Source organism: Amblyomma maculatum, chromosome 7, assembly GCF_055883805.1.
Source record: "Amblyomma maculatum isolate TAMU_Amacu chromosome 7, ASM5588380v1, whole genome shotgun sequence".
Lineage (NCBI taxonomy): Eukaryota > Metazoa > Arthropoda > Arachnida > Ixodida > Ixodidae > Amblyomma > Amblyomma maculatum.
In genome coordinates, this window is record NC_139350.1 from 141,838,246 (window position 1) to 141,864,357 (window position 26,112).

General features: G+C 46.6%; 2 protein-coding genes across 2 annotated transcripts; one reads left to right on the plus strand and one right to left on the minus strand.

Moving 5' to 3' along the window:
* Positions 1–225: 225 nt before the first annotated feature.
* LOC146184886 (endothelin-converting enzyme 1-like) lies at positions 226–17,146 on the minus strand. Its single transcript, XM_084608645.1, has 3 exons — positions 16,846–17,146; positions 10,034–10,197; positions 226–2,920 (listed from the first exon to the last, which is right to left on the minus strand). The coding sequence occupies exons 1-3, from the start codon at positions 17,144–17,146 to the stop codon at positions 851–853; spliced, it is 2,535 nt and encodes an 844-aa protein (XP_084464771.1). The 3' UTR covers positions 226–850.
* A 1,491-nt stretch (positions 17,147–18,637) lies between these two features.
* On the plus strand, positions 18,638–25,406 carry LOC146184887 (uncharacterized). The gene is made up of 3 exons (XM_084608646.1): positions 18,638–19,885; positions 21,676–21,923; positions 25,301–25,406. The coding sequence occupies exons 1-3, from the start codon at positions 18,638–18,640 to the stop codon at positions 25,404–25,406; spliced, it is 1,602 nt and encodes a 533-aa protein (XP_084464772.1).
* The last annotated feature ends 706 nt before the right edge of the window (positions 25,407–26,112 follow it).

A 26,112-nucleotide genomic window follows, 5' to 3' on the forward strand; every position in this document is an offset into this window, starting at 1 on the left:
TTTCAAATGATCGCCGCCAAAGAAGCATCCACTTAAAGAGGTTATTTTCTTCATAGGGATGGTAAATAAACATCTGGCCACATGCACACTCACTCCGAAACGACTAAACGCTCTCGTAAAGAACTGTTACTGTGAACTGCCAAACAAAATCGGAACATCTCGCAAAATTTTATTCATGACATACAAAGTTCCAAACGAGCAATCACAGGTTAAGAAAGTGGCTGTTGCAGATTCACTGTGCGCATATCAACCTGCCAGCAAGCGCAAATTTTGTTTAAACGCGCAATGGTGTTTAGAACTGAAATGGCGACATAATTTGATATTGAAGGCTGTCTTGACCGAGCTTAATACGAGAATGCTTGCTTTGAGACGAATTTAAAACCGACATACCGGGCTCTTACATCAGATGCCATTCTGGAAACGCAATTATATCCTCATAAACAGAGGCACAGCCTTGTCGCGTTTAATCAGTAAAGGTTGCTATCTGTGAAGCCTACATAATCAGATGATCTAAACTGTTATGAAAAACTCATAAGAGGACCAGGTCTTTATAATATTTAGCTAAAGGTACAGAATAAGACCAACATTTCGCAAGTTTTGACCGTCGTTTACACAATGGGCTCAGGTAGGTGTGCAAGTGTACAAAACGATTTCTGCATAACAAAAAATTTAAAAATCACAATGAGATCACATGAACGTAGGAAAATAAGGAAGTGTACTTTTCATCAACCAAATCTCGGGATCCGAAGGAAAAAGGTTCAGTAAATTGCTTAGAGCGCGATATACGCCGCGTTAGATAAACGACTAAAGATGTTGGTAAGGTGTTGTCTTAGAAAGGTGACAAGCTCTGCTAGTAAAAAAAGGAACATCTATTGTCGGGGTTCATGGGCGCCTGTGGAGAACAATTGAAGGCACGGGAAAACTTTTCAAAGTTCGCGACTGCCTTGTTGCAGTCCCCTAGGAGTGAGCTGAAATTGCGCGATAGGTTGCACAAGCTGAGGCAGACGGTTATAAAGAACACCTGATCTTCAGTGAACGCTTTAGAGATGCGGCCGGGCTGCGGTAAGCCACCGGGTGCCGTCTCATACGCCTCATGGGCCAGTTCTAGCGCTGGCACTTCCGGGAAAAGGCTATCTGAAGATGACGCAGAGCACTGGGCTGACCTGTTGGCAAGCACTTGAAGCCACTCCTCTTCTTCCCACGTGCCTGAGACGACTGTGCCTTCCTGGTCCACTTTGAGCCCTCCCCGGTCAAAAGCCTTCACCAGCTGAAGAGCATAAGAGAAACCGAGTCCCCCGTATAGCATCGCTCTTGTTCCCAGGCCAGAATATGCAGGAAGGGTTAGGGCAGCGGCCAATATATGCACTTCATTGGATATGTAGTCATACCGGAACAATGGCTGGTAAAAGCCGAGAGGAGTGTCTAGTGCCTTTTCGTACTCGAGGTTTCCCCGAAATGAACGCTTGGCCATCATAGCGTTGATCCAGAATTCGACCAAAGATGCCTCGCTGGACGAGAAATTAGCGTACATAGAGGTCAGCCCGTCCTCGGTTAGCAGGTATTCGGAGGGCCACAGAGCGGTCTCAGTGCTTTGAAGCTTTAGTGATATAGCATTCCTGATAGATTCGTTGGCCGGCCAGGTGAGGTTCGAGATCATCTTGCGTGCCAGCTGCTTAATAAAGCCAAGATAGCCGTTGATCATGACTCTGGTGGTGGAAGCGAAATTTAAAGCCACATAAAGTGACCTGATGAGAACTTGATACGAGGCTTCGATTCTTGTTGCACAGAGTCTGTTCCGCTTGACCGCAGACTCCCCGTCTGCCTCCTTTTTTTTTGGCAGAAGATTGCGGTCTTCAAGAGGTGCGAAAGCTTGAATAAAAAACCAAGATATATGCAGCAACAAAGACCGTGAGTCCGACTTTGAAAGAACTGCATCGACGGCCTGCATTAATGCAACATCGCTGGCTGCAATTACGTCCGAAGGACCGTAACCACCTGGCACTTCTGCGTTCATGTTAAGCTCTCGCGTCCACTCTAGTGAAGACAAATTTTTTGTTACAGTAGAAATGTCCCTCAGAAAGAGCCGGGCAGGGGAGGGAACGTCTTTGTCAATGACTTCCTGCAGCGCTTTGAAAATGGTTCCTTCTAATCTTTCGATCCTCTCTATTTCGCCATCATCCCAACGTGGCAGGTCCATTGCAAAGCTGTCGTAGAAGTTGTTCCAGTAGGATACTATACCATCCGGTTGAATGGCGTGTTTTTTGTAAGCAGTCCACAGCGCTATGAAGTCTACTGTCTTGAACTGTAGGACATTATGAGACTGCTGGGGGGTCCTCAACAATTTCAACTGAAACCAGATATTAAGCCCCCAGTTGTATGACAAGTCCACGAGCACACCAAGCGGGCTGGTGCCAGGTAGGGGATCATCCGGCCACGGAATCTTTCGATCTAGCATGAACTGCCTCAACAAAGGCACCGAAGATTCGTTAGCACCAGCATTAGTAAGGCAAACTTCTAGCATTGCTTGCACTTTCCTTGCCGCGGAAAAGAGGTTTGCACCTTTTGTGATTAGCGAGCGGAATCTGTTGAACCACGACGCAATAGCAACGTAGGACATGGATGATCCATACGCGTAAGGGTCGGCTGGTGATGGCCTCCATTTGGAGCACACGTACGCCTCAAAATCAGTGCAGGGATCTACATTCCAGTTCACTTTAGCTAAAACTAGCTGCCAGTGGTCGCGACACTGGGAGCTCTGGCACACACTGTCGTCACGCTCTTGAGGCGAGGGTATATGGATGGAGAAAATGTAGGCAAGCAGGCCAACGCTCAACAGAATGAAAGCCAGGCCGACCACTGTCGATGCTACAGCTGCCCTCCATGTAGCTGTAGCTGTTTCGGGGGATGCACCTCTCGGGGCCTAGAAAGGAAAAGCGACAGTTAGAAGGTTGGGATCTCTAGATAACGCGCTATAGAACACGACGTCAGAACTCCGCATCTCTAGCAGGAAGCTCAGCTCTTTTGTCTTTCACTACTAGGCGCGATAGTTCAAGGCAGGTGTCAAGGGTTCCAAGACCCCACACAACGACATTAACTGCATATGTTCACTAAATTATCCTAAATGAAAGGCAGGAATCAGCTATCGGCGATCTGCAGGGCCGAACGCGATAGCTCATTCCTACAAAAACATTTGATATCTACGGAAGGTGCAAGCCTGATTAATCACTGCACAACAATAAAATACTCCAGCAGTTCGCGGCAGGAAAAAAGGTTATGTTTGCAGAAGATCTATTTCGATAATTACACGAAGCAACTAGAAAAGCTGTGGTGATGTCAGTTAATTTTGCGAGTGTCATTCCACCAAAGTGACATGGGAACATCGATCTATGGCATCTTTATTTGAGGTTGGCGAATGCCGAACGCATATGGTTTTTGCATCTTGTTTCTCCACACCACGTTTCGTTTCTCAACCGACTTTGGGGGCTTTTGAGATTAAACCGAAGGGATCAGCAAGTAGCGCGAGAACGGCGCCTTATAAGTGAGGAAACAAGACCTGAGGCACCGCGTACTTATATTGTATCTAGCCTCGAGTGCTTAAGTTACATTCATGACACTTCTAGAATCGTAGCTAAGTGCGCTCGTTTTAAATATCAACAGTAAAAACTGGGCTCGGGTAAAAAATTGAAAAGGGGTGCGTTTGGTATTGCCGCGCACTTTGCAATATCCTAACCCGCCATGCCTGTGAACTCCTCGAAGATTTGAGCATATATTGACAGGTTTATCTCGTATAAAACGACTTGTATTTAACCAGTGACTCTTATAATATAATCGAACACAAAACTAGCATCCGGCTATCTCATGGCGAAAAACACGTAATCGTTACTCTTATCATTTATGTTTTTTTTAAAGCAAGATTCGTAGCTTAATTCCTAAACTGAATCGGGCATTCAACGGAATTTCTTCGTGTTCTTCCACCGTTTTGCTACACACTAAAACATTGCCGAATTCAGCGATACGCGCACGGCCGCTATGTATATAATTACCGTATTGTTTACTCGGCTATGTATTAGTATTATATATTATGTTTAAAATATTCAGAAGTAGCCGATTGTTGACCGTTGTTTTCGCTTATTTACAACATGCGACAGTAATGATTTAGTTTATTATATTGCGACCTTACTAAAGCAAATTGTGATCAGTCGAAGAATAAGTACACAAAATGAAGGAAGCGTTTCTGCACGGCCAAAGTTGCCAGTGCACTGAAAAGCCTGGTAATGTGTGACACGCGTGCTCCACGCGCTGGGATATAATCAGCTAACTGGCTCCAAGGGCAGATAAAACTTAAACCAAGTGTACTGCTGCTCCAAGATATTTCGGATTATTTGAGATTCATCTCTCCCAGAATATTAGTGTTGAACTCATATGCTGGCGCAGTGTCGGAATCTACTCAATGTCGGAATCTAAGCAATATTCAAATTTCAAAAACAAAATGATTTCTCGCATTTAGAGCACCTTCTAAGTTTTCCTTATTTCTCAACCAGGAGGTAAGTTCTTCAAAGGCATTTATGTGACATTTTTAATTAGCACGGTAATTTGGTAGTTTCTTTTTTTTTTCTCAAAACCGACATTGTGTTAACTACCTCGTATTTGAATAAATATATACTTGCGGCTTTGATGGCCCATCGTTACGCTCTGGATTTGACCAACTTTCCCAAAGGCAAAACCAAGATTTGCCTTAAGCGATGGAGGTCAGCTCAACGCCACACATCTTAAACATTGTTATTGTCCCATGACAGTTTCATATCGTCTTGAAATGATTGGGCTTGTTGGCCCCGCAAGCCTTTCGGGAGTTCTTGCTGGTATTTTCTTTGGCCGTAAGATAGTGATAATTTTTTTCCCCCGCGCTCTATAACTACTGCATGCCGCTCTATGTCCAGTTGGCACTTTGCTGATGATAAATATCCTTCACTAATCTTGTCTGATTCCGCTTTCACTCCAAGAAAATTTATCCCGGGGGTAACTTGCACACCAATGATACAAACCTACAAGCCAGCGGCGTCTTATACAGACATGCCACCGTATTTGAGAACCTTTTGTAGGTATAGAATACCTTGGGTATATAGTGTCACAGCCGCTGACCGCGCTTATCTTCACACATTTGAAAGATAGAATATTTCGGTATCGTCACCCCTGACAATACCGAAACATTCCAACCACTTCGGGGTACCAAAATCTGTCAGTGACAGCACAGTTCGTCGTCAGCAAGCCATAAGCAGTAGATCAGTAGAGCGTGTGCCATTTTATAGTCGCAGCAGCGCAGTATCTGACTAAATTTTGAACATGCGTCCGTCGGGGGCCAATCGCTAGCGGCTGTCTGATATGCTGTGTGAGCTGAACAGCGGCAGCCCAATTTGTTATATAACTAAAAGCATTCGGCCCATTTTGCCCTCTGTGTCCATGATATTGTATCAGGGCGAAAGCAAAAAGCAGAACCCACGATTTAGCTCAATTTTCTGAAGTCCCCCTCAGCGCCCCCTCAAAACAAATGAATAACAAGATATAGCTCTTAATTTTACGGCTATATAATAACTCCTCCCTAGCATTAAAAACTATCAGTCGGGCTTAATTCACTGCAATACCCCCAAATTATAGAATCGAAAAGCTATTTTCTTTTTAACTGGCGAACCATTAACGCTATCAAATATTGCAAACCAACGAGAGAAAACATTTATGCCACGCAAATTTGAGGTCACCTTTTCTGAGACGATTTTCAATTTCCTATTTGTGAATGCTCCGTCTCGAATGTCCTGAATTCTGCGTCTTTTCCTGGTTCCAAGGTAGAACTTTCCCGAAGTCCAATTTGATGCAATTTCGTGGTCTGAGCAAATGATTTCATTCGAACTTCATAGCATGACTACGACCCCTGCCTATTGCAGATTTGCTCGTCCGTCTTAAAAATAACAGTATTGCTGCTGAAGTGCTCAGGAATACTAAATGTATCTGTACTGTAACTTTTTTTATTTCGCAAACTTTCCTTTAGTCATACATAGAAAATCATGTAAAGCGTATTTTTCAGAAAATCTTAGTGCTGTCCGTTTGCCATTTGTAGGAGTAGTATAAAACGTTTATTTGGGTTGCATGAGTTATGGGTGAATGGCGGGGTTGGTCGGGTCCTCAATCCAGGACTACGTTGGCAGATGTCGCTGCCCGAGCTCTCCCCAGCAAGGTTATTTGTGCCGCAAGGTAGGAGCTGGACAGGGTCATCTCCCAATCAGCCCACGTTGGGTTTTTGTTTGCAATATGGCTCGGTTTTCTTGGCAAGCCCATACCATATTGTAAAGGCCTGCTTTCTGGCCGCAAAATGTGGATTCAGGTGAGAAAGTATCCGAAATCATTTTGTGCAGTCTAGCTGGGCTCTTTTAGGACGATGTTAATAAACGCCTGAGGTGACACTGTCCTGATTAATCGAGTCCTTTAGCAGGTGCTGGGAATGTTTGTCTCACTAAGCGAACGATATCCTCCTCTCTCCTTGCCGACAGCCTCACTTCCTGGAAATATTGTGTGCTTGACGCCCGTGCCCTCGCACAAGTTCACAGCAGGTGGCTAACATCAACTTCTGCCGCCGGTGTAGACCTCTTCGGTCAGGCGGTCGATCCTATGTCCAAAAAGCTCCATAGGCACGTGATCTACGGGGTAAGGGCCGCCCAGCCCTTATCCTTCTAAGTGATATGTTCTCCGGTCTAGTTCAGCGATAAGGGAGGGGGTAAGTGCATGGCGGGTTGGGGCTCGTGTTTTTTTCCGCAGAGAGGATGCTAGGATGGGGACAACGGAGCGGACATCAAAAGGTAGCTTCGCGGGCGGCGCATTATTCCTTGGAATTTTGTGTGTGAGGTTGTCAACTGTTCTCTGCTCAGCGTTCTCAGCATTACGTTGTGTCCAGTGTATCTCGATGCGAATCTTTGTTTCTTTATTAAATGCATTGATCTCCTCGGTAACATACTGTTTTTGTCACGCTTTTCAGTTGTTTTATGACGACTAAGGAGTCTGCGTATATATCCGCTTCTGTTATGGTCTTTATTTAATTTATGGCGTTCATAATATAAAGGATTGCATAAATGTCCATCACAAGCGGGTCGGATGTTTTGTTCGTATTTTATGTACGTTGAACTCTTCGTGTGTCTGACTGGTAGCTGCTCAGCTGTCAACTCATCTCAATTGTCAGCAGTTTGCGTTGTGATTACCAGTATTCAAGAACGGTAACCGCTATTTCCAGCACAGATATTACCAAGGCTGGTTTAAGGCTCCTGGTCAGTGCAGAAATTTGCGCCGCTGGCGTTCACGTGCCTAGGAAACACGGATTGGCCGAAAAGATTTCAGTCACGCCTTAAGCAGCGGTAGCGTAAAGTAAATGAATTGTCCAATAAAGAAAATTCGATAGGATGCGATAGGAACTCTGGGAGTGTAGGTCCTGAAACACACATGCTGCCCCTTGGCCTCGCAGGTCCGTTCGTATGCTTGGAAGTCAGTGTTTTATATTTATCTACTTATCCGGTGTCATCTTTCCCGGGCGTGAGGATTAGCGAGTACCAAAATGCGTGTATCCGAATGAGGGTCGCAGACAGGAGGTATTAACGCTCTCATCTGTGTATCATGCAAATTACGCGCCACACCTTGTATTCGCGTGCTGCTACCGTAATGAATTGGTTCTGCTACCTCTATCGCATTGAGCATGGCTTTTTGCAAGGGCCGGTGACATGAAGCTCAGGTCACCATGTGTATAGGTGATTTGAACTGGTATTTAGATCGTATGGATATACGCCATGCTCTGTTCTATTTTTCGAAAGGGCATTGACAGTCACATGCAAAACCTTAGTCTTCAAATCATTATTTCCGCACCTGCATCTGTCTCTCAATGATCGGATGTGCTCCTGTTTAGCTGATCGTGACGCTCATCAGACTGCAGTCATCACAAAGAAATTCTGAGTGCATCCTCCGCTTCCAGACACGCAAAAAGCATAATTTGGCAACATTTACGCTCAGCCATTAAGTGTATGTCAAGTCCCGTCAGCGGCTCCTCTTCCAGAGTCTCGTTAGCTAATCGGGGGTCACCAACGCGCGACATGCAGATCGTTGTGATGCAGCCGCCTGCCCCAACACTTTGAGAGCGCATACGCTGTACTCCTCACGAAGTAACTTCGGACTTACCCTCACTGGGTGTGAATGTCCTTGACTTAAGTCTAGGGGTCTAGCAGAACGTGTCAAGCTAGATATTGCGCCTTCCCGTCACGAAAACTCAACTTAAAGAAACAATATAAAAGTATTGGCTGATGAAAAAGCGGTGTTAAAGTGACTATTGCGTCTACTCTTAAGGCTCTAGCGTCCTTTTAATTCAAACCGTCTACAACTTTGGTAAAACATGCAAAGCCCTGCGCAACAGAGCTTTCGCTTGCCTAAGTTCATGCTATGAATAAACCTTCAAGATTCTTAGCCTTCTCTTTTAAAACACATTCCATCTTTGCGAGACAGCTTTACCATAAGGCTCGCTTTTCAATTGAAATCAATTGTGAGGCCCCCTCCCCGGATGGTACGTTATTTGTAAAATAAAAAGTGCTCCTAAACTCCCAGAATTTCGGAAGGACGTCAGCTACCTTCAAGAGAGAGGCGCCGGACAACCCACCCTCACTATTATCTCCTTGAGTACGTTTTTATTATTTCGATTGGTTGGTTGGTTTATGGGGTTTAACGTCACAAAGTGACTAAGGCTATGAGACGCCATAGTAGAGGACTGGAAATTTCGACCACCTGGGGTTCTTTAACGTGCACTGGCATCATACAGCAAAGAGGCGCCTTGTTTTTCGCCTCCATCGAAAAGCGTCCGTCACGGATGGGATTCGATCCCGCGTCCTTGGGCAGAGACGTCCAGCGCCCAAACAACTGCACCACCGCGGTGGGGCATGGAAAGGTGTATGCGCCGCTTTTTCCCTCAATGATGGAGAGACTGTGGTCTGGAAACATGTTTTAGTTTAAATTTGTTTTTTATATACATTAATTCGTTTTAGTCTTAGTGCTTTATTTACCGTTGCTGTCGTTAGTTTTTTGCTATTTTAACGTGCAGTCCGGGGAGAAATAAAATTTTCTCAGTCCGGCCCACACTCCTGCAGGAGTTTGGCAATCCTTCATGCATATATGGCACCGCTTTAACCAAGACACACTAACCCTACAACAGCACGTACGTCCCCAAAACATTCTACAACATGTCAGAAACCTTTTTTTTCTCGGACTACTCGCGACTAGAATAGATTCGGAACAAAAGTGGCGACACTCACCAATCCTCGAATCTTCATAACCTCGATCGACGAAGCACGTCTATCACAGTGCGCCCCTTCCGAAATTGTAAATTATGCACGATCTTTCTTTTTGGCGTTGATGTCACCTTTTTGTGACGTACTTACATCAAACTTGACACCATTTATTGGGCGAGCTTCCACCGGCAAACAAAGCCTAATAATTTGGCGAAGGCGACATTTGTAGACGAGCAAGAGGATGAAAACCAACCTCGGCCGTGCTTAATTTAAAGCTTACGAGAGACTTTCAAGATAAGCTATGAAAGCGTCCAGCAAAACCTTTAACGAAGCGGTAGTAGCTCGTGGATGCAATTGGAGGAGAAAAATCTCGTTGCTTCTCGCGTAACAATGGCAAGAAGGAATTATCGCTGCAGCTTTCGAGCATGGCCCCCATAAAGCTTTGCGCCCATATGGGCACCTTTCATGCAGTGTACCGCATAAGCACGCACAATGAGCTGAATAAATAAATGTTTAAGAAGAGCCTTTGGGAATAAAGCTACTCTTTACGTTTCAATGTAATATAATTTTTAGAGGAATTCTAAGCCTGTATTTTTTTCGTCACATTTGTCGCCATATTAGGGCAGATGCCACGTCCCACTGGTGAGTGAAAAATCCACCGCACGGCCGTGCAAGGCCAAACAAGGCCGACATACAAGTATACAGCTTGAATACAGGGAAAGTTGACTCACGCTACTCCTCTTGGTCCTTCGCCGAAGCGGTCGTGATGCTCGTGCGCTGCCGCTCCTGGTTCGGCTGCTATGTGGACGCAGCTCGGAAGGCCGGTCAGCCCAAGTCGGTAACGAGGCGTCTGCTGCTCCTGCGGCAGCCGACGGCGACGCCTCTCGTTGGGTGCCTGCGCGCATGCAGATGGTTACAGAGCGCAGGTGTATAAACCACGGTTCACCACTGTACGCCAGATTATGCGCTGCCCCAGCTTCACAATCCGGGCCGGAACCGCTAAGGCGAGGCTTTGGCTGCGGATGTGAAGCACGGGGTCTACAGCCGCGCGGTTTGTTTTTGAAATAACAACCGGAAGAATCAAAATTCGTTGCATCGCGCCGCCGAACGTAATTGCCTTGACAAATACAGAGAGCAGATCTGCTACCTCCGACAGATGGCGCCACTAGGACGGCTGTCATTGCAGCCCTTCGGAACGCATAGGTGGGCAGTGCGGAATGCTGTTGCTCAGCTTGTGTAAAAATGCCGACTGGTTTTTTAACAAAGTTGCTTTGGTGCGGGTGTCCTCTATCTTGTCGAAGCAATCTGCGAGGAAGTCGAGCTAATGACCCTGTGTTTTATTAGCGGAAAGATAGACGCTTTCTACATATATTGCACATCATGGTGCAGGCAATCGTTTTTCTTGGTGGTATACTGCGAGTTGGTGTTTGTCTCGGAGACGAGTGCACCTGCGAGTTGTTATGAAATCGCTATCATAAACCTCACTCGCCAGTTCATTTCAGCGCAGTCAGTAGCTGCGGAAATGCAAGGACGACCCGGGTGTTTTCACAGAAGTTATATATTGCATCATTGCATCTTTGTACTTCTACCGCGTGATTTTCGTAGTATATTAAAAAGTATCTTGGTGTGGCTACTAATGTCGGTGCATTCATAATGAAGTCATAGTGCCGAGAGGGAAGGTCACTGTGTTCATGCATGTGAACCTGACCGCATACTTACTGCAGGCAAGCACTGATACAATACTTGTAATAATTGCTGCTTTTAAATAACGACAGTACGGATAAATGGTCAAGTACAACATGATAAGATATTTTTATATCTCCACTTGTTCGTGCTCGCTACATCTGTGGGTTCACAACATGGTGCAGTTTCCAGTCTCAGATTACCCGAGCGCTGACCAACGTCGCTGAGCGCCTGACTTGGCCTTTCAGCAGCGCAATAGTCATTTGAATCCAAGACGTTTACGTGAGGTAAAATAGTATCTGGCTAATGGTTGGAAGATTACATTCGCGCCTATATGTTATAGTGCACAATGTTGAATGGTGAACATCCTTAATACATGTCAACGAGCACAGTCTGAATATACGTTTTCACGGCTTTCGCAAACATTTTGAAAATAACGGTTTGAGGGGATAGTCGGCTTATGATATGTTTTGTTTGACGTTGAACTATGTTATCCACAATTGACGCTAGAGTAAGCTGATTTAAAGAAAAACAAAAAAAAACTGGCCATTGGAAGACGGGTTTGTCGACACATTCTAACCATGCAGGCATTGGAGCTAGGTCATTATATAAAGCATTTTGTAGCACCTGCACATCCTACGTGCATTCAGATGAAATTTCTGTGATGCCTTCCAGACCGTTGTCACTAGCGATAGCATATACGCAGCACCTTGCAGCCGGGCGCCAGCGCACCTGCAGCCGTTGAAATCAGAAGGCTGAAAGACCGGCGATACCAAATATGTCAGCGGTCATACACTTGCGCTGCAAAGCTTCTATACTTGTTAGAGACGGCAAGCAAGAAATTTTTAGTTCTTAACGAGAGCTTAGAAAGGGGCGTTAAGTAATGGCATTTGCCTAGGAAGCTTACTAGATAATAGGATTCATCTGGTCTGAACGCACACCTGCACTGGTACAGTAAATAAAAAGCCAGCGTCATAGTTAAAAAAGATCTGAGTGCTTTTCCAGACGGGACTCAGGATAACAAACGGGTACAAGATGGCTGTCCGCGAGATGGCCCCTCTATTCTTCAGGGGTAAAATACGCTGGAACACACACACACACACACGCACACGCACACGCACACGCACACGCACACGCACGCACACACACACACACACACACACACACACACACACACACACACACACACACACACACACACACACACACACACACACACACAATCTTGCCAAAGTAGGATTTGCAGATAAAATTCTTCCATTTCAGTGTATGCAAAGCCAAAGGTTTAAAACTTCACTCCTGGACAGCCCGGATCTCAGCGTCACGCCATCATCGTGCGGTTCCAAGCAGCACTGCGTGTATATAAATGAGGCGTTGTTTCCACCGGATTCGGGTGGGATCTACATTGAGGCAACAGAGGCCATCGGCCGGCAACTATTAAAACAAAATGTCCTGGAAAACATATCATGGCTGCGAAAATGTGATTGTGCCTACTCCTAAATGCCCATTAGCGTACGAGAGCGCGTGGCAGTATGTGAGCGCGGTCAGTGCCAAATACGCAAACTAAACCACCACACGTGCGCGTGCCCAGACACAATGCTCGCAGTTGATACTCACCCATGTTATCCTGTAACTGATCTCTATCGTCTCCACTTGCTATCAAAGTATGCTTTAAAGGAATGATGCAAAGCTATTTAGTAAAAGAAAAAACTTGTTCGAACCAACGGTGTTCATCAGTGTCTTCGGCAACGTGATCATTTCTAAACGATAGGTTACACAGCTCGTTTGGTCGAAAAGCCGCAGCGTAGTAGCAGCAGCAGCGTAGTAGTAGTAGTCAGAACCACGTGTCGGAAAAAATCGTGGGTTGCGTACGAAAATTCTATCATGGTAATTTGTGGTTCCAGTAATTGCTGATTGATTGATGTGTTATCGGCGATTACGAATTAATAAAATAATTGTAATGAATTGGTTATTGATGAAAAAGAAATTAAAAAAGGGGCTAAAAGCGTCGAAATGCTGAGAATGAAAACATAAAGATTTGTGATGCTTGTAAAGAAAATTTAGTGTGTAACTGATGGCTTATACAATTGAAATTATTGAAAAAAATGACAAGTTGGAAAGAGGGGGTTCAAATGTGTCAAAATACTAAGAATGAAAATCAAATGTTTGATGATGCTGATCAAGGAAATTGAGAGGGCATAACTGATCAATTAATAAATTAAAATATGTGAAACAATTGAAAAAATAGCTCAAATCTGTCGCACAGCTTAGGAAGGAAAAAGCCAATGTTTGCTGATGCTAAGTATTTCTGCATAACAATTTAAAAAGGGAAATGAAAAAACACTATTGCGCCTACCCTTAACAGCGGAGCTTCTGTCCCTCTGATTTTTGGTTAGCTTCACTAACACTGAAAATAGCAGTGATCAAAATCTAGAAGGCACTTTAGACCACTAAAGTGCGATGAAGAGAAACCCTGTATTGAGGAGTGGTCGAAGCCCTCCACTACGGCTCCTCTTTCTCTTCTTTTATTGCACTCCAACCTTCCTCTTCTTCCTTACGACTTGGTAAAGGTTTCCGCGGTGTATTGGGACAGATACTGGGCCTCTTCTTTCCTGAAAACAAATTTGAAACGCCACTGATGCCTGGTGCACTGAGTCTGCTCCTATATGCTGTTGGTGCGGCATTCGAGGAAGCGCCAAAGGAAATCGCCGCGCGGACGCCTGGATCGCACGCCCGGTGGAGTCAGCTTTCGTATATGCATGAATCACGTGATGACGTCATGACCAGTCTTGATGTCGTAATCAGTCATCTCTGTCATTATTATCATCCCTATCACTATCATTACCTGATTGCTAATGAACTATTTAATATATAACTAACAAATTTCTAATTAACTAACTACTCTCTGTGGCAACCGCGCTGGTATGACACTAGACAAGGAGAACTGCCGGCGTGGGTAAGTCAGGGCGATTAACAGCTATAGTGGGACCGGGCACCAGATGCCGTGTGAGTTTAAAGGCTTTCATCTTAAAATGATGCTCCTCCTTTCCTCTCTACTCACCGCACACCATCGCGCAAGAAAACGAAAGACTAGTCGCAACGATGCCCCATCGTGCCCCCATCCACGCAGGTCACTTGGGGGCGCCCTTTTATTGTGCGCTCCCAGGAAGCCCACCGAAAGGAGGCGGCTATAAACGTGCGATGAGGCGTCGCCCCAATCGTTTATGGGATATCACCAGAAAGACGTTTTTTTTAATTATTTGTGATTAGCTGGGTCCACGCAGAGCTTTTTAAACCTAACTCGAATACTCATACAGACCACCACTACGGATTTGTTGCATTAGTATATTACCATAGATTGTTTCAAGGTCCTTTTGCCGCGCTGTCATAGGGAATTGACCGGCAGTTCTCCTCTGCTGTGATGCATAGATATTCGCGGTTGACGGGAGGTGTTTTATCGCCTGGTACTAACATCCCCTCCGCAGTCCTTTCTCGCTGTCGCTCCCGACATTTATTTTCTCATACTGTCAACTCGCTGTCTCATTCACCTTAGGTGCATCAGAGTTCGATACCAGATGCTGCGGGCGGGAAAATCTTTTCCGTTCCACTTGCTTCCTTTTAATAAAACTGATGTTACTACTGCTACTACTGCTAATACTACTAGACTGCTTCGGCTACTACACTGCTAATACTAATAACTACTACTACTACCATAACTACTGCTACTACTACCACTGAAAAATGTTCCAAAAGCTTTTTCCTTTTTGAAAGGCTATTTATATTGAGAGAAGCCGACTCGCAAAAAACGTCACAACATATTTTCATTAACAGTATATTTCCATTAACCTGCCTCTATAGCAGCAATAGGCAGGCATTGTACAGTGGGACACTCAAAGCTGTGAACTTGATGAAACGAAAAACGTATGAATATGTAAACAACAGCAAGCAATGGAGATGATTTCAACGCAATGAACGATGGAAACAGTAAACGTAGCATCGATAGCAGTTAAATCAATGAACTCTAAGCCCTTGCGGCGGCAGATTGGTAACCATGGCTGTTAGCTGCTGCGGTTTGGCTGCTGCTCCGACCTCGCGAAGGCTCAATTTCTATTTAGTCGAAGCACAAAAACGCTTTTAGGCTCAACCCAAATGGTTGAGACTAAGGGCAGCCCTACGCATCAGCATGCCAAAATATCCAAAGAAATTTTGATCCATGTCAAACCAATCCATGGTGAATTAGCCAATGTTCTCCCAAAAAATTAGGAAGCACAGCACCGGCATTCGTTTGATCTTATGACCATTTTTTTAAATCCTACACTAAGAGAGACAAACGCGCGATTCTGGGATGCGCAGCTGGGTTGCAGTGTGAATGAAGAAGCTAAATTCACACGTCGCTTCTATGACCTTCCTTGCCCTATCCGGTCGAAAGACTCAACTTTTAGTTCGAGCTGCACTGTATAAGCTTGCCCTATAGTATATATCGTGACGCATAGAATGTGCAGGCTTTTTAAAATATGCGATGCTAGAGCAACCATAGTTTAGGTGAGGACACACCTTAATGCATCCTTTTCGGGAGGTGGTATATGACGGGTAGAATATCACCATATTTTTGTTCTATGCGTAATGAATACGGGAATACAATATATAGCCCAACGAATTTTTCTGTGGTCAATAGCCATATACCGCGTACACCACCCCCTCCATACATTGCCTCCTTAAGCTTAGACGCCTAGGCCTGATCGACATTCTTGCTCGCAAAGTTTAGGTTTTAGGCCTTCAGCATGAGCTAAGAAGCTCCTTCCTAGAATTCCATAATACAGCCAGAAAACTGACAGATGCCCAATTTGAAAGCCAAACTGTGCGTATCCTCCTCAACGCCACCAAACATCAGCTGCCACAAACTTTCGGCAATCACTATGCACAGGCCATCACAACCGCCAATCAGACTTTCATCAGTGATCGCCTTCAAATTACTTCCATTCAAATAAATATTCGTCCCTACCTCACTGAGCACTGGAAGGCGTGATCCAAGGCACCTGGAAACTAGCCTACAGGAAATCACCAGAAGTCTTTTCAACTTACGGCCCGGCTTCCCCCGACCTCAAAGCCATCACCATCACCGTAATGGACCGAGCGCTGGACACTGCCGCGACAGTATTCCTCCCATCACACTAGAAGCCGACAAAGCGCTCATTGCGCTAGCCATTTTCTCCTTGAATAATTACACAAGCATCGTCACTGACGACAACGCAGCACGTTTGAGCTAACCCAAGGACATCGTACTCAGGTACACGGCCAGAATTCTCAGATATTATGCCGCCATCTCATCTATAATGTCATTCAGGTATGGAACACTGGTCATTAGTTAGAGGCAACCAGCGTACGAATGGTGTGCACCATGAACGAACATCTGCGCTTGGTTGTGTACAGCTGGGTCTTAGACAGCTCTGTGTATTACTTTGGAAGAAAGCCAGGATCAGCGCTGCCTGTGTTTGCTATAGTGGAAAGTATCCCAAGCGGAAAGGGTAGCTGGGCCGAAATATGCCGCCAAGGTGGAGCACCGGAGGTCCCAAACTAACGTATGGGGCGAGCACAAACCATTAAGGTAGAAAAGCTGGTCGCTTTGGTTTCAGACCTTTGATGCTATCGCATTATCTACACCTAAAGTAATTAAGCGTTCTCTAAATTTTTAGACCCGACAAATTTTTCACTACATCATCGCCTCGTTCTGCATTAGCATTATTGTGTTTTAAGAGGTGATGAGGCTACAAAGTATCGCCGCTAAGACCTGATTAGGGAGCCGCATGCTCACTCTGATACTTTCATCATGCTTGCTTCGTCGAAACAGCGAGTCACATACCAAGACCTGGCAGCACAACTTGCTGCGAGGCAATGCCGACATGGTCGTCGTGGGCAGTTTCAGACCTCGGTGGCGCGCTCTCGGACACCGGTGCTTTGGCCACGGGCTCTTTTAAGTCGGACACAGTTGACGTCTTCGCCACCACTTCCTCGTGATGATCACTGGGCTGCAGCATTGCTTCGGCAGGTTGCCACAGCTTGGCTGCTACAGGGCTGTCCTTAGGAACCTTTGCCGTCCTCAGTTCACCAATCCTCGATGATGAACGGGCCGACCTTTTGCGCTTGCCATTTTTAGCTGGCATATGACCGGATGGCTGCAGTCTTCCTTTTCTATTCCTTTGCGCGTGCTATGCAGATTTTCGTTGTCGTTGACCCGGCGTATAATGACATATAACTTCCGTCGCTCAAGCGCCTCTTTCTAAATCAGAGACCGTACAATTAGAAATGAGTATCACGTGTGGGTAGACAAAGGTAAACTATTTTATCCGATACCGCAACAACTGCTCGACAGTCCGCATCGGTGAGGGACGGGTCTGTGCTCGTTTTGGGGGTTCTTCGCAGCGCAGTGTTCTTGTACGACAAGCGACGTTCGGCTTCATTACCCCAAAAAAATGCGTGTAGTACTTTGGTCGACCAAAGTGCGATGAGGTGGAGGTCTTTTAAACACCGCTGAATCCTGCTTTACTGCGTCTGCTTCTGCATGTTGTGTTATGCGGCCTTCGAGGAAGCAACAAATGAAAGGTGCAGCACGGAAGCCTGGATCGGCCGCCCGATGGCAATGAATCACCTGGTGATGTTATCGTTCATGACCGGACGTAACGTCATCAGTTGACGACGTCAAAATCTCGCGAAGAAGTGTGACACTTCTCGCAGACGAACACAGATGAGTCTATTAAGGTTTTCGCCTTAATACGAGTCGTGTTTGCGGCTCTAGTCCGCATTCTTTCGTATGCCTTAAAGGTGCCAGGGTAACCAGCGACATTTGCAGACACCCGACGTTACAACTCAGCTCAACAGTGGGTGGTACAACTGAGCGCCGCCTTCGATAGGCAACTAGCGCTCATCCAACTGGTGCGTTCTCCGGACCACACCAATGGGGTCCTTGACTAAGGACACTCCTCCCGCCCGTTTTGTCAATTCCTTTTTTGGTGGTCAATAAATTTTTTCTGGGTGAAGTATGCACCCTCAAAGGGAGCCTCTTGGGACGTGCACTAAGGCAGGCACGAAATGAAGCCATATAGCAAAAAGAAAGAACAACAGCTACACTGACTGAAACAGCTTTGCAGCCGAAAATTTTATTGCCTTCGCTTCGTCAAAGGTCTGCATGTTCCCGCCAAGCGCTTTGCTTCTTCCTATTGAAGTATCATGTGATCGCATTGTGCGCGATTGGTATGTAGTGTCACGTGATGCTGTGACGTGTGTGAATGGCAACGCCGAGAGGGGGAGCGTGGCACTTGTTAAGAAGTCAGCGGGCAGATCGCTCGTGCGGGTCTCTTAATCTGTACGGCCCAGCATGCCTAATAAACATGTTGCTTAGTCGCTCTGCCTCTGCTTCGCTCACCGCAGCTACAACATAATTGGCGACGAGGATGGGATTCCGCTGGGCTACGTAAAACGCATCGTGGCGTTCGTGATCCCGCTGGACTACGTAAAACGAATCGCGGCGTTCGTGATCCCGCTGGACTACGTAAAACGCATCGCGGCGTTCGTGATCCTGCTGTACTGCGTGAAACTCATCGCGGCGTGCGTGGAAGCACCGGCGTTCGTGGAGAGCGTTTGGGCGAGGCACAGGGATGGCAACGCTTGAAAGGTTCGACCAGTTCGTCGAGGACGGAGACGAGGATTTTGGGTCCTACGTGGAAAGATTCGAGCACTTCCTGAAGGCCTCCCAGGTGAGCGACGACCTCAAGGTCTCGATGTTTATTACGGCAATAGGCAAGAGGGCTTACAAGACGCTGAAGACTTTGCTAGAGCCTAAAACGCCAGAGGACAAGACTTATGCGGAACTCGTAGAAGTGCTGGGAAGTCATTTCACCCCAAAGCCCATGGTCATCGCAGAACGATTCAAGTTTAATCGGCGGTACCAGCATCAGGGAGAGTCCATAGCAGCATATGCAGTGGAGTTGAGGCGTTTGGCAGCTTCATGCGAATTCGGGGAATTCCTCGATGAGGCTCTTCGAGACCGCTTTTTAGTGGGCCTCTGCGACAGCGCAACGCAAGCAGAGTTGCTGAAGACAAGCAAGTTGACGTTTTCGGACGCCTGCGACGTTGCGAAAAGCATCGAGCTAGCGCGGAAGGAAAGTCGGGAATTTCAACCGACCGGGACGCAAGGTACAGTCGACGCCGTACGTCATAAGCCAGGCGGTGGGAAACGCCAGCAGCAGCGTTCAACCGGTGCAGGACTAGCAAGGGACCGAGTGTCTGAATCGCCGGTCTGTTTTCGGTGTGGCTCAGCGCACGAAGCATCGAACTGCAAATTTCGCAAGTATCGTTGTCGTGCATGCAAGCGTTACGGACACTTGGCGAAAATGTGCAAGTTCAAGTCTAGAGACGCGGCTAATTCGGTAGCTGTGGAGGACGCGGATTGTGACCAAGTGTTGTTGTACAATGTCTATTCTTGTGCAGAACGCCGAGGGCATTATGTAATTTGTCTCAAGGTAGCCAAGAAGGATGTTAACATGCAAATAGACACGGGTGCGTCTGTTTCCATTGTGCCAGAAACGCTATACAGGAAATTGTGGCCCAGTCTACCTAAAGAGCCTTGCCACATAAAGCTGAGGACATACGGTGGGTCGCCGCTAACAGTCACTGGGAAGTTGACGGTTCCAGTCGAACATAATGGTCAGTGCAAGCAACTTCCGCTCATTGTCGTTAAAACCGACATCAATAGCGACATTGCGTTGCTAGGGCGTGACTGGCTGGAGGCTCTTAAGCTAGACTGGTCAAGTGTGCATGGCGTGTGTTTAGACAAAGTTGCGGCGCTACTTGAGAAGTACGCAAAGGTGTTCGAGCCCACTCTGGGGCTGATTAAAGGTAGTCCAGTAAGGCTGGTTTTGAAGGAGGGGAGCAACCCCGTATTTTGCAAAGCGCGACAGGTGCCATTTTCTTTGAGGGAAACCGTGTCACTTGAATTGCAGTCTCTTGTGAACAGGGGAGTGTTAGTCCCTGTACAGAAAAGCGACTGGGCGACGCCCCTAGTTGTTGTGCCTAAGGCGAACAACAAAGTCAGAGTGTGTGGGGACTTCAAGGTTACATTGAATCCTTGCCTGCGAACTGACCATTATCCACTTCCCGTGATGGAAGATTTGTTTGCAAAGTTGTCAGGATGCAAGTATTTCACAGTGCTTGATTTGTCGACAGCGTACCAACAGCTGGAACTGCATCCGGAGGCACAATCAATGGTGGTTGTCAATACACACCTGGGGCTTTTCAAGTACACGCGCTTGCCCTATGGCATCACAAGTGCACCTGCTATTTTCCAGTCTGTCATGGATGATGTGTTAAAAGGGCTTGAGCGGGTAAGCTGCTACTTGGATGATGTGCTTATCGCAGGTTCAACATTTCACGAATGTTTTCATCGAGTGGAAAGGGTGTTGGCACGTTTTCTAGAAAGAGGCATGCGATTGCAAAAGGAAAAGTTTAAATTCTTTCAGACATCTCTCTCTTACCTAGGCCACATTCTGGACGACAAGGGCGTTCGGCCATCAGATGAAAAGGTGAAAGCGATAAAAGAGGCACCAAGTCCAAAAGATGCGGCACAGTTGCGAGCTTACCTGGGCTTGATTAACTTCTACGGGAAGTTTGTACCGAACATGTCAGCTAAGCTTAAGCCTCTGTATAATGCTCTAAAAAAAAAGGGATTTCAGTGGTCACAGGAAGCTGAGCAAGCGTTTCAAGAAAGTAAGAGCTGGTTGACACAAAGCAATGTGCTGACATACTACGACCAGAAAAAGCCGATAGGACTAGTGTGCGACGCTTCGGCTTACGGCGTAGGAGCCATTCTTTTTCATAAGATTGGAAGCGACGAAAGGCCAATTGCCTATGCTTCCAGAACGTTAAGTAAGGCAGAGCAGGGGTATGCTCACATCGAAAAAGAAGCCTTGGCTGTTGTTTTTGGGCTGAAACGTTCCACAAATATCTGTTCGGGCATCGCTTTGAGATTTACTCCGACCATCAGCCATTGGTAGGCTTGCTCGCTCATGGTAAGCCCGTACCAGTGATGACAGCAGCCCGCATGCAGCGCTGGGCTTTACTGCTTGCAGCGTACGATTATCGTTGGGTTTACCGCAAAGGTCGAGAGGTTGGAAATGCTGACGGTTTTTCAAGGTTACCACTTGCAAATCGCAATGATGTCTCGGATTATGCACATTTCTTTTCAGTTGTTGATGAAGTGCCATTGTCTGCTGTTGAAATTCAGAAGTGCACTCGAACTGACAGAGTATTGTCGAAAGTGCTGTGTTATACTATGAGTGGTTGGCCGCCGCATGTTAAAGATGATGAGTTAATGCCTTATTTAATTCGTCGACATGAGCTATCTGTAGATCAGCAGTGTGTTACATGGGGAAATCGAGTGATTATACCTCGTTGGTTGCGCAAACGGGTGTTGCATCTTTTGCACGAAGGACACCCCGGGATGACGCGCATGAAAATGCTCGCCCGTAGCTCTGTGTGGTGGCCTCAGCTCACGGAGGACATTGAGCAGATTGTGAAAAGCTGTGACACGTGTCAGTTAACACAAAATGCTCCGCCACGTATTCCACTGATAACTTGGGGTTGGCCAACTCGCAGATGGCAAAAAATCCATCTGGACTTTGTTTTTACCGATAACCAGTGGCTCCTAGTCCTAGTGGATGTGCATTCCAAGTGGACAGAAGTGTTCGTCATGCCATCCACCTCTACCGAGAAGACCATTGAAAAGCTGCGGAGTGTCTTTGCGTCCTACGGCCTGCCAGAAGTAGTAGTTGCGGACAATGGTCCACGGTTCTGTGCCAAGAATTTCGCAGACTTTCTCCGCAGGAATGGGGTGCGGCATACCAGGACGCCACCGTACCACCCCGCATCAAATGGAAGCGCAGAGCGGTACGTACAGACCATTAAGCGGGACCTTTTGCGACAGGTTCTCGACGAGAGAAGAACAGGGATCAAGAAAACCTTGCAACATCGGGTTGACCAATTTCTGTTCACGTACCGAAACACACCAACCGCAACCACGGGGCTGACACCCGCGGAATTGTTTCTGTCATGGAAGCCGCGCACACGCCTGACCTTTCTCCAACCGAACTTGGAAAAACGTATGGACGACAGGTTCTACCAGACGAAAGAGAAGGCTAACGAGAGAGGGCGGTCATGGAGATCATTTGAGGAAGGCGACCATGTGCTCGTCCAAGGACTACGTCCTGGGGAATCGAAGTGGTTGCGAGGCGTTATAGAACAGCGGTGCAGTGCATCCACCTACAATGTTAGAATAGGGCAGGAACAGAGGTTTGTGCATGCTGACAACCTACGTCCGTGTTCGTTTCAAAGTGTGGAATCCGGGCCAACTGCGTATCCTTCTGTGCCTAGTTCAATGCCTGATTCTGTACCGGAAGAGTCGTCTACTAAGACCCCTTCCTTAGATACGTCTGAGCCACAGGATTCCTCAGCATCACAGCCTGCCCAAGCATCTACGTTGCGGGGACAGAACGCCAGTTCGCCTGCAAGGTCCACGCTGCCTGCACCACCGCTCCGGGAGCATGCGCCACCTCCGGACACGCCACCTCTTCGGCGCAGTGCTCGTTCTCGGAAGTTATACCCCATAGAGCTGGTGTAAAACAGTTAGGGGAAAAGGGAATGAAGTATCATGTGATCGCATTGTGCGCGATTGGTATGTAGTGTCACGTGATGCTGTGACGTGTGTGAATGGCAACGCCGAGAGGGGGAGCGTGGCACTTGTTAAGAAGTCAGCGGGCAGATCGCTCGTGCGGGTCTCTTAATCTGTACGGCCCAGCATGCCGAATAAACATTTTGCTTAGTCGCTCTGCCTCTGCTTCGCTCGCCGCGGCTACAACACCTATCTTCGCAGGTCGGTAGGCAGCAGAAAGAAGCGCCGGGCCCTATTCCATACTACCATTATGCCTCTTCTGCTACAAGATCCTGCTACAAGATCGGATCCTCAATCGCGCCTATGAGTTCGCCAGTTGGCTGGATCTGCTGCGTAATTATCTAGTTGAGCAATGTACCCTGCCCTATGTAAGAAAATTTCTTCACTCTCTTTTTCTCCCGAAAGAGCAGTCGCAAATACGGAGGGGGAAAGTGTTTTCGTCTTCCATCCGGAAATTCCCCATTCACGTCTTCCTATCGTCGCCCTACAACTGGATGGTCTCGTGACGGCATATGCGGGGCAGCCGCTTGCCGTTCACACATTTATTATGGCAAGCGTTCGAACGGCTCTTACGACTTTGCGGAGGGCGCTACGCCGTTGATGTGGGAACGAGCGGGACAGAGACTGCAAAGTAGCTATCTTCGTTCATTGCCCAGATGTTGGTAGCCATGGAATGGTCGGGCCACCGTCTTCTGCCGATCCAGCCTACGAGTGAGCTGCATAGTTTGGGAGCTATTGCCAGTGTGCTCTCCGACTACCAGTCGCTTTTTGTAAAGCGGTTTCGTCTTGTACGCTTGAGGTAGATTTGCCAGAGACCAAGAAGGCCATGTAAAACTTTTTGCGCGCGAATAGAAGTTGATGGAGACGACGATAATGAGAAATGCACAACGGTAGCGTATCTTGCAGTCTGCTTTAATTTCGATTGCATGGGCTCTGGAAAACGCGCATGTTGGACCGACTTTGGGAATCTGTTCTTTCTACTAAACACCGCTCCTCTAGGATCCTTATTTTTTTTAAGAATATTATGTCCATGCCCAATTGAACCGGAGTGACGCGCTGTGCACTTCCTTTTTTCTAGTCTTGTTGACTTGATGTGTCCTCGTTCGCATTGTGTTGATTTGATGTTATCTTCGTAAATCCTTGTTCAGAATTAGCACAGTCATTTCAATGTAATAAATAATGTATTAGAAAGAAAAGCGATAACAAACAAGAAAATCCATTAACTTCGACGTTGAGCATTCGGTTCCCACGAGGATTTCTTGCGTTCGAATCGGCTCCAATTAATTTATTTTAACTTTGAATACGGTACAAGCGCTCACACTAGAATCAGAAGATTCGCTGGGCTGTGAACCTCCGAAACCGTGCTTTCATACAAAAAAATACGGGGCCATCTCGCCCCAGGAAAGCTTGTCCAATGGCAAAGAGCACGCTCTTAAGAGTGATTGTCATCATTGCCGTAAACCTTATAGAAGGAGGGCAGACACCAGGCCGCATCTGCTGTCCCCACGGCTATCAAAATGGCGTTAGTGCTCGTCTTCAGGTTGTTGGAGATTCGCGCGGGCATCTGCAAGCGGAACGAGGAGGAGGAACACGAGGTTAGGGAATGATGGCGCATAGTTAGGACGGACCGCCATGTTGACATATTTTTAGCCAGGGGGACAGCTGGGGAATAAACTCAGTCAGATGCTTTCTGGTGTCTGCCCTCCTTCTATACACCTTACATTCGCTGTTAAAAAATAATGCACTATCGATTATACTACTCCGTCGTTGCTACAGTTATGCGGACACAGTGAATGATCAGCATACGAAAGAAAGCTGAACTTGGGAAATAAAAAAAAATTAATGAGTAGTTATTTTTCTCAAATTACTGCCTCAGCCTCTACACCTATAGTTCCCATCATATTCTGCACTCAACCTGCTTCACAAGGCCATAATGCTGGAAAAAGCGCAAACACGACCAGGTGAAGGAAGAAGGTACCCGCACGCGCCGAGTTGTCTTCGCGCGTGGTGTCAGCCGAGGCGGTGGCTTCTTTCTTTGTGTCTCGTCCTGTTGACCCTGTTTTCCTTAATTACCAGTTCTCACCGACCAGCCCAAACCTCTGCTCTGCTATTGGTCAACATGCTGCACAAGCAGCAGTGCTTGTGCACACAGCGTATTCGCTAAGATCATTGTGTTGACTTAATTTCATTTCATTTATTTTACCCTCAAGGTCTGAGGGTATTGAAGAAGGAAGTGGTAGTGTACAGTAGTTATGTGCAGGGTGTTCCAATTATAATCATACAATTTTAGCTAATGCGGAACAAAAACACACAAGAAAGTCAACAATAGAGGCAGTAGTTCCGGGAAGGTGATTCCAGTCCTTTGCTGTTCGTGGAAGGAGAGACTGTGCTGCACGTTTAGTTTTAAAGAGAGGAATACCGATTTTATGGGAATGACGAACTCTTGACGAAACATAATAAGAAGGGGTATAAGATCGCTTCGCAGAGTGTGGTTATGGTACATTATTTTATCTGCTGGGCGAACCTTGTGGTCGTTCCTCACAAGTTTCACTCTCTGGAGTGCTTTTTGCTGTAGACTTTACTTTTTTTTTTACAGAAGACTGCCAGCGGATATCTCAGATATCTTTTCTACTAGTCCTGCTGCACTGAGCCTGCTTCAGGCTGCTCGACCCCTTCTACCCCCTGCTGTCTGGTGTTTTTGAATATCCCTGCATTTCCTTGCTTTCTGCGTGCTCCCCGCACCACAATATGGCGCCTGCTGCACTACTGAAGTGAATAACGCTGACATTGATCTCATATCGAAAAAGAGATTATGTCACATATCTTGCCTCACAAATGAAATGAAATAAAATTTATTTCGGCAGAATCGGGGTACATATACTTGGGCATTTTCGTTTTTGCACCTGCTGAGGTTCACGAGGCAAAAGACGTCCATATGGCGCCTGACGGGGCCTAGTGACCTTCACGCACGCTGTGCTGCGAACAGTGCCAGACATAGCACGCAATAGACGATGCTGTAAAAAATTTCAGTTTCAAAAGACATAGGTATGGTTATTCTTTGAGTTCCGACATCGCATTGCGATACAAAGCGTGTTCGTACTGTCTTGTGTGAAGCAAGCATTTAAGGGAGTGATATTTCTTTCATGAAGTCGTCGTAGCCGCTTGTTGAACGCTCCGACGCCGAAGTGTATAGCTAGCTGCATCAGAATTTCAAAGTTCTCTACCACCTCTCTTCACACTCTAGGTTATCCCGTCAATCCTTCTTTTTATTCACTCGTTTTGCACAAATCGAACTTCAGTTACACGTCCATGGGAAGTTCTTTGAACATTCTACCTCTGTTAGAGGAGGACAGCATTGCTCCGCTCTAGACCGACCTCCCATTACTCGACGTGGCTTTTATTCACCTC

What these genes read in the sequence shown, in the direction of transcription:
- LOC146184887 (XM_084608646.1), top strand. Translation starts at nt 18,638, where the DNA reads ATGGCAACGCTTGAAAGGTTCGACCAGTTCGTCGAGGACGGAGACGAG. An exon ending in GGCTGATTAAAGGTAGTCCA is followed by an intron (nt 19,886 to 21,675) that starts GTAAGGCTGGTT and finishes ACCGATAACCAG; the next exon opens with TGGCTCCTAGTCCTAGTGGA. An exon ending in TCAAATGGAAGCGCAGAGCG is followed by an intron (nt 21,924 to 25,300) that starts GTACGTACAGAC and finishes TTTTTTTTACAG; the next exon opens with AAGACTGCCAGCGGATATCT.
- LOC146184886 (XM_084608645.1), bottom strand. Translation starts at nt 17,146, where the DNA reads ATGCCAGCTAAAAATGGCAAGCGCAAAAGGTCGGCCCGTTCATCATCG. An exon ending in AGTTGTGCTGCCAGGTCTTG is followed by an intron (nt 10,198 to 16,845) that starts GTATGTGACTCG and finishes GCATGCGCGCAG; the next exon opens with GCACCCAACGAGAGGCGTCG. An exon ending in GAAGGACCAAGAGGAGTAGC is followed by an intron (nt 2,921 to 10,033) that starts GTGAGTCAACTT and finishes TTTCCTTTCTAG; the next exon opens with GCCCCGAGAGGTGCATCCCC.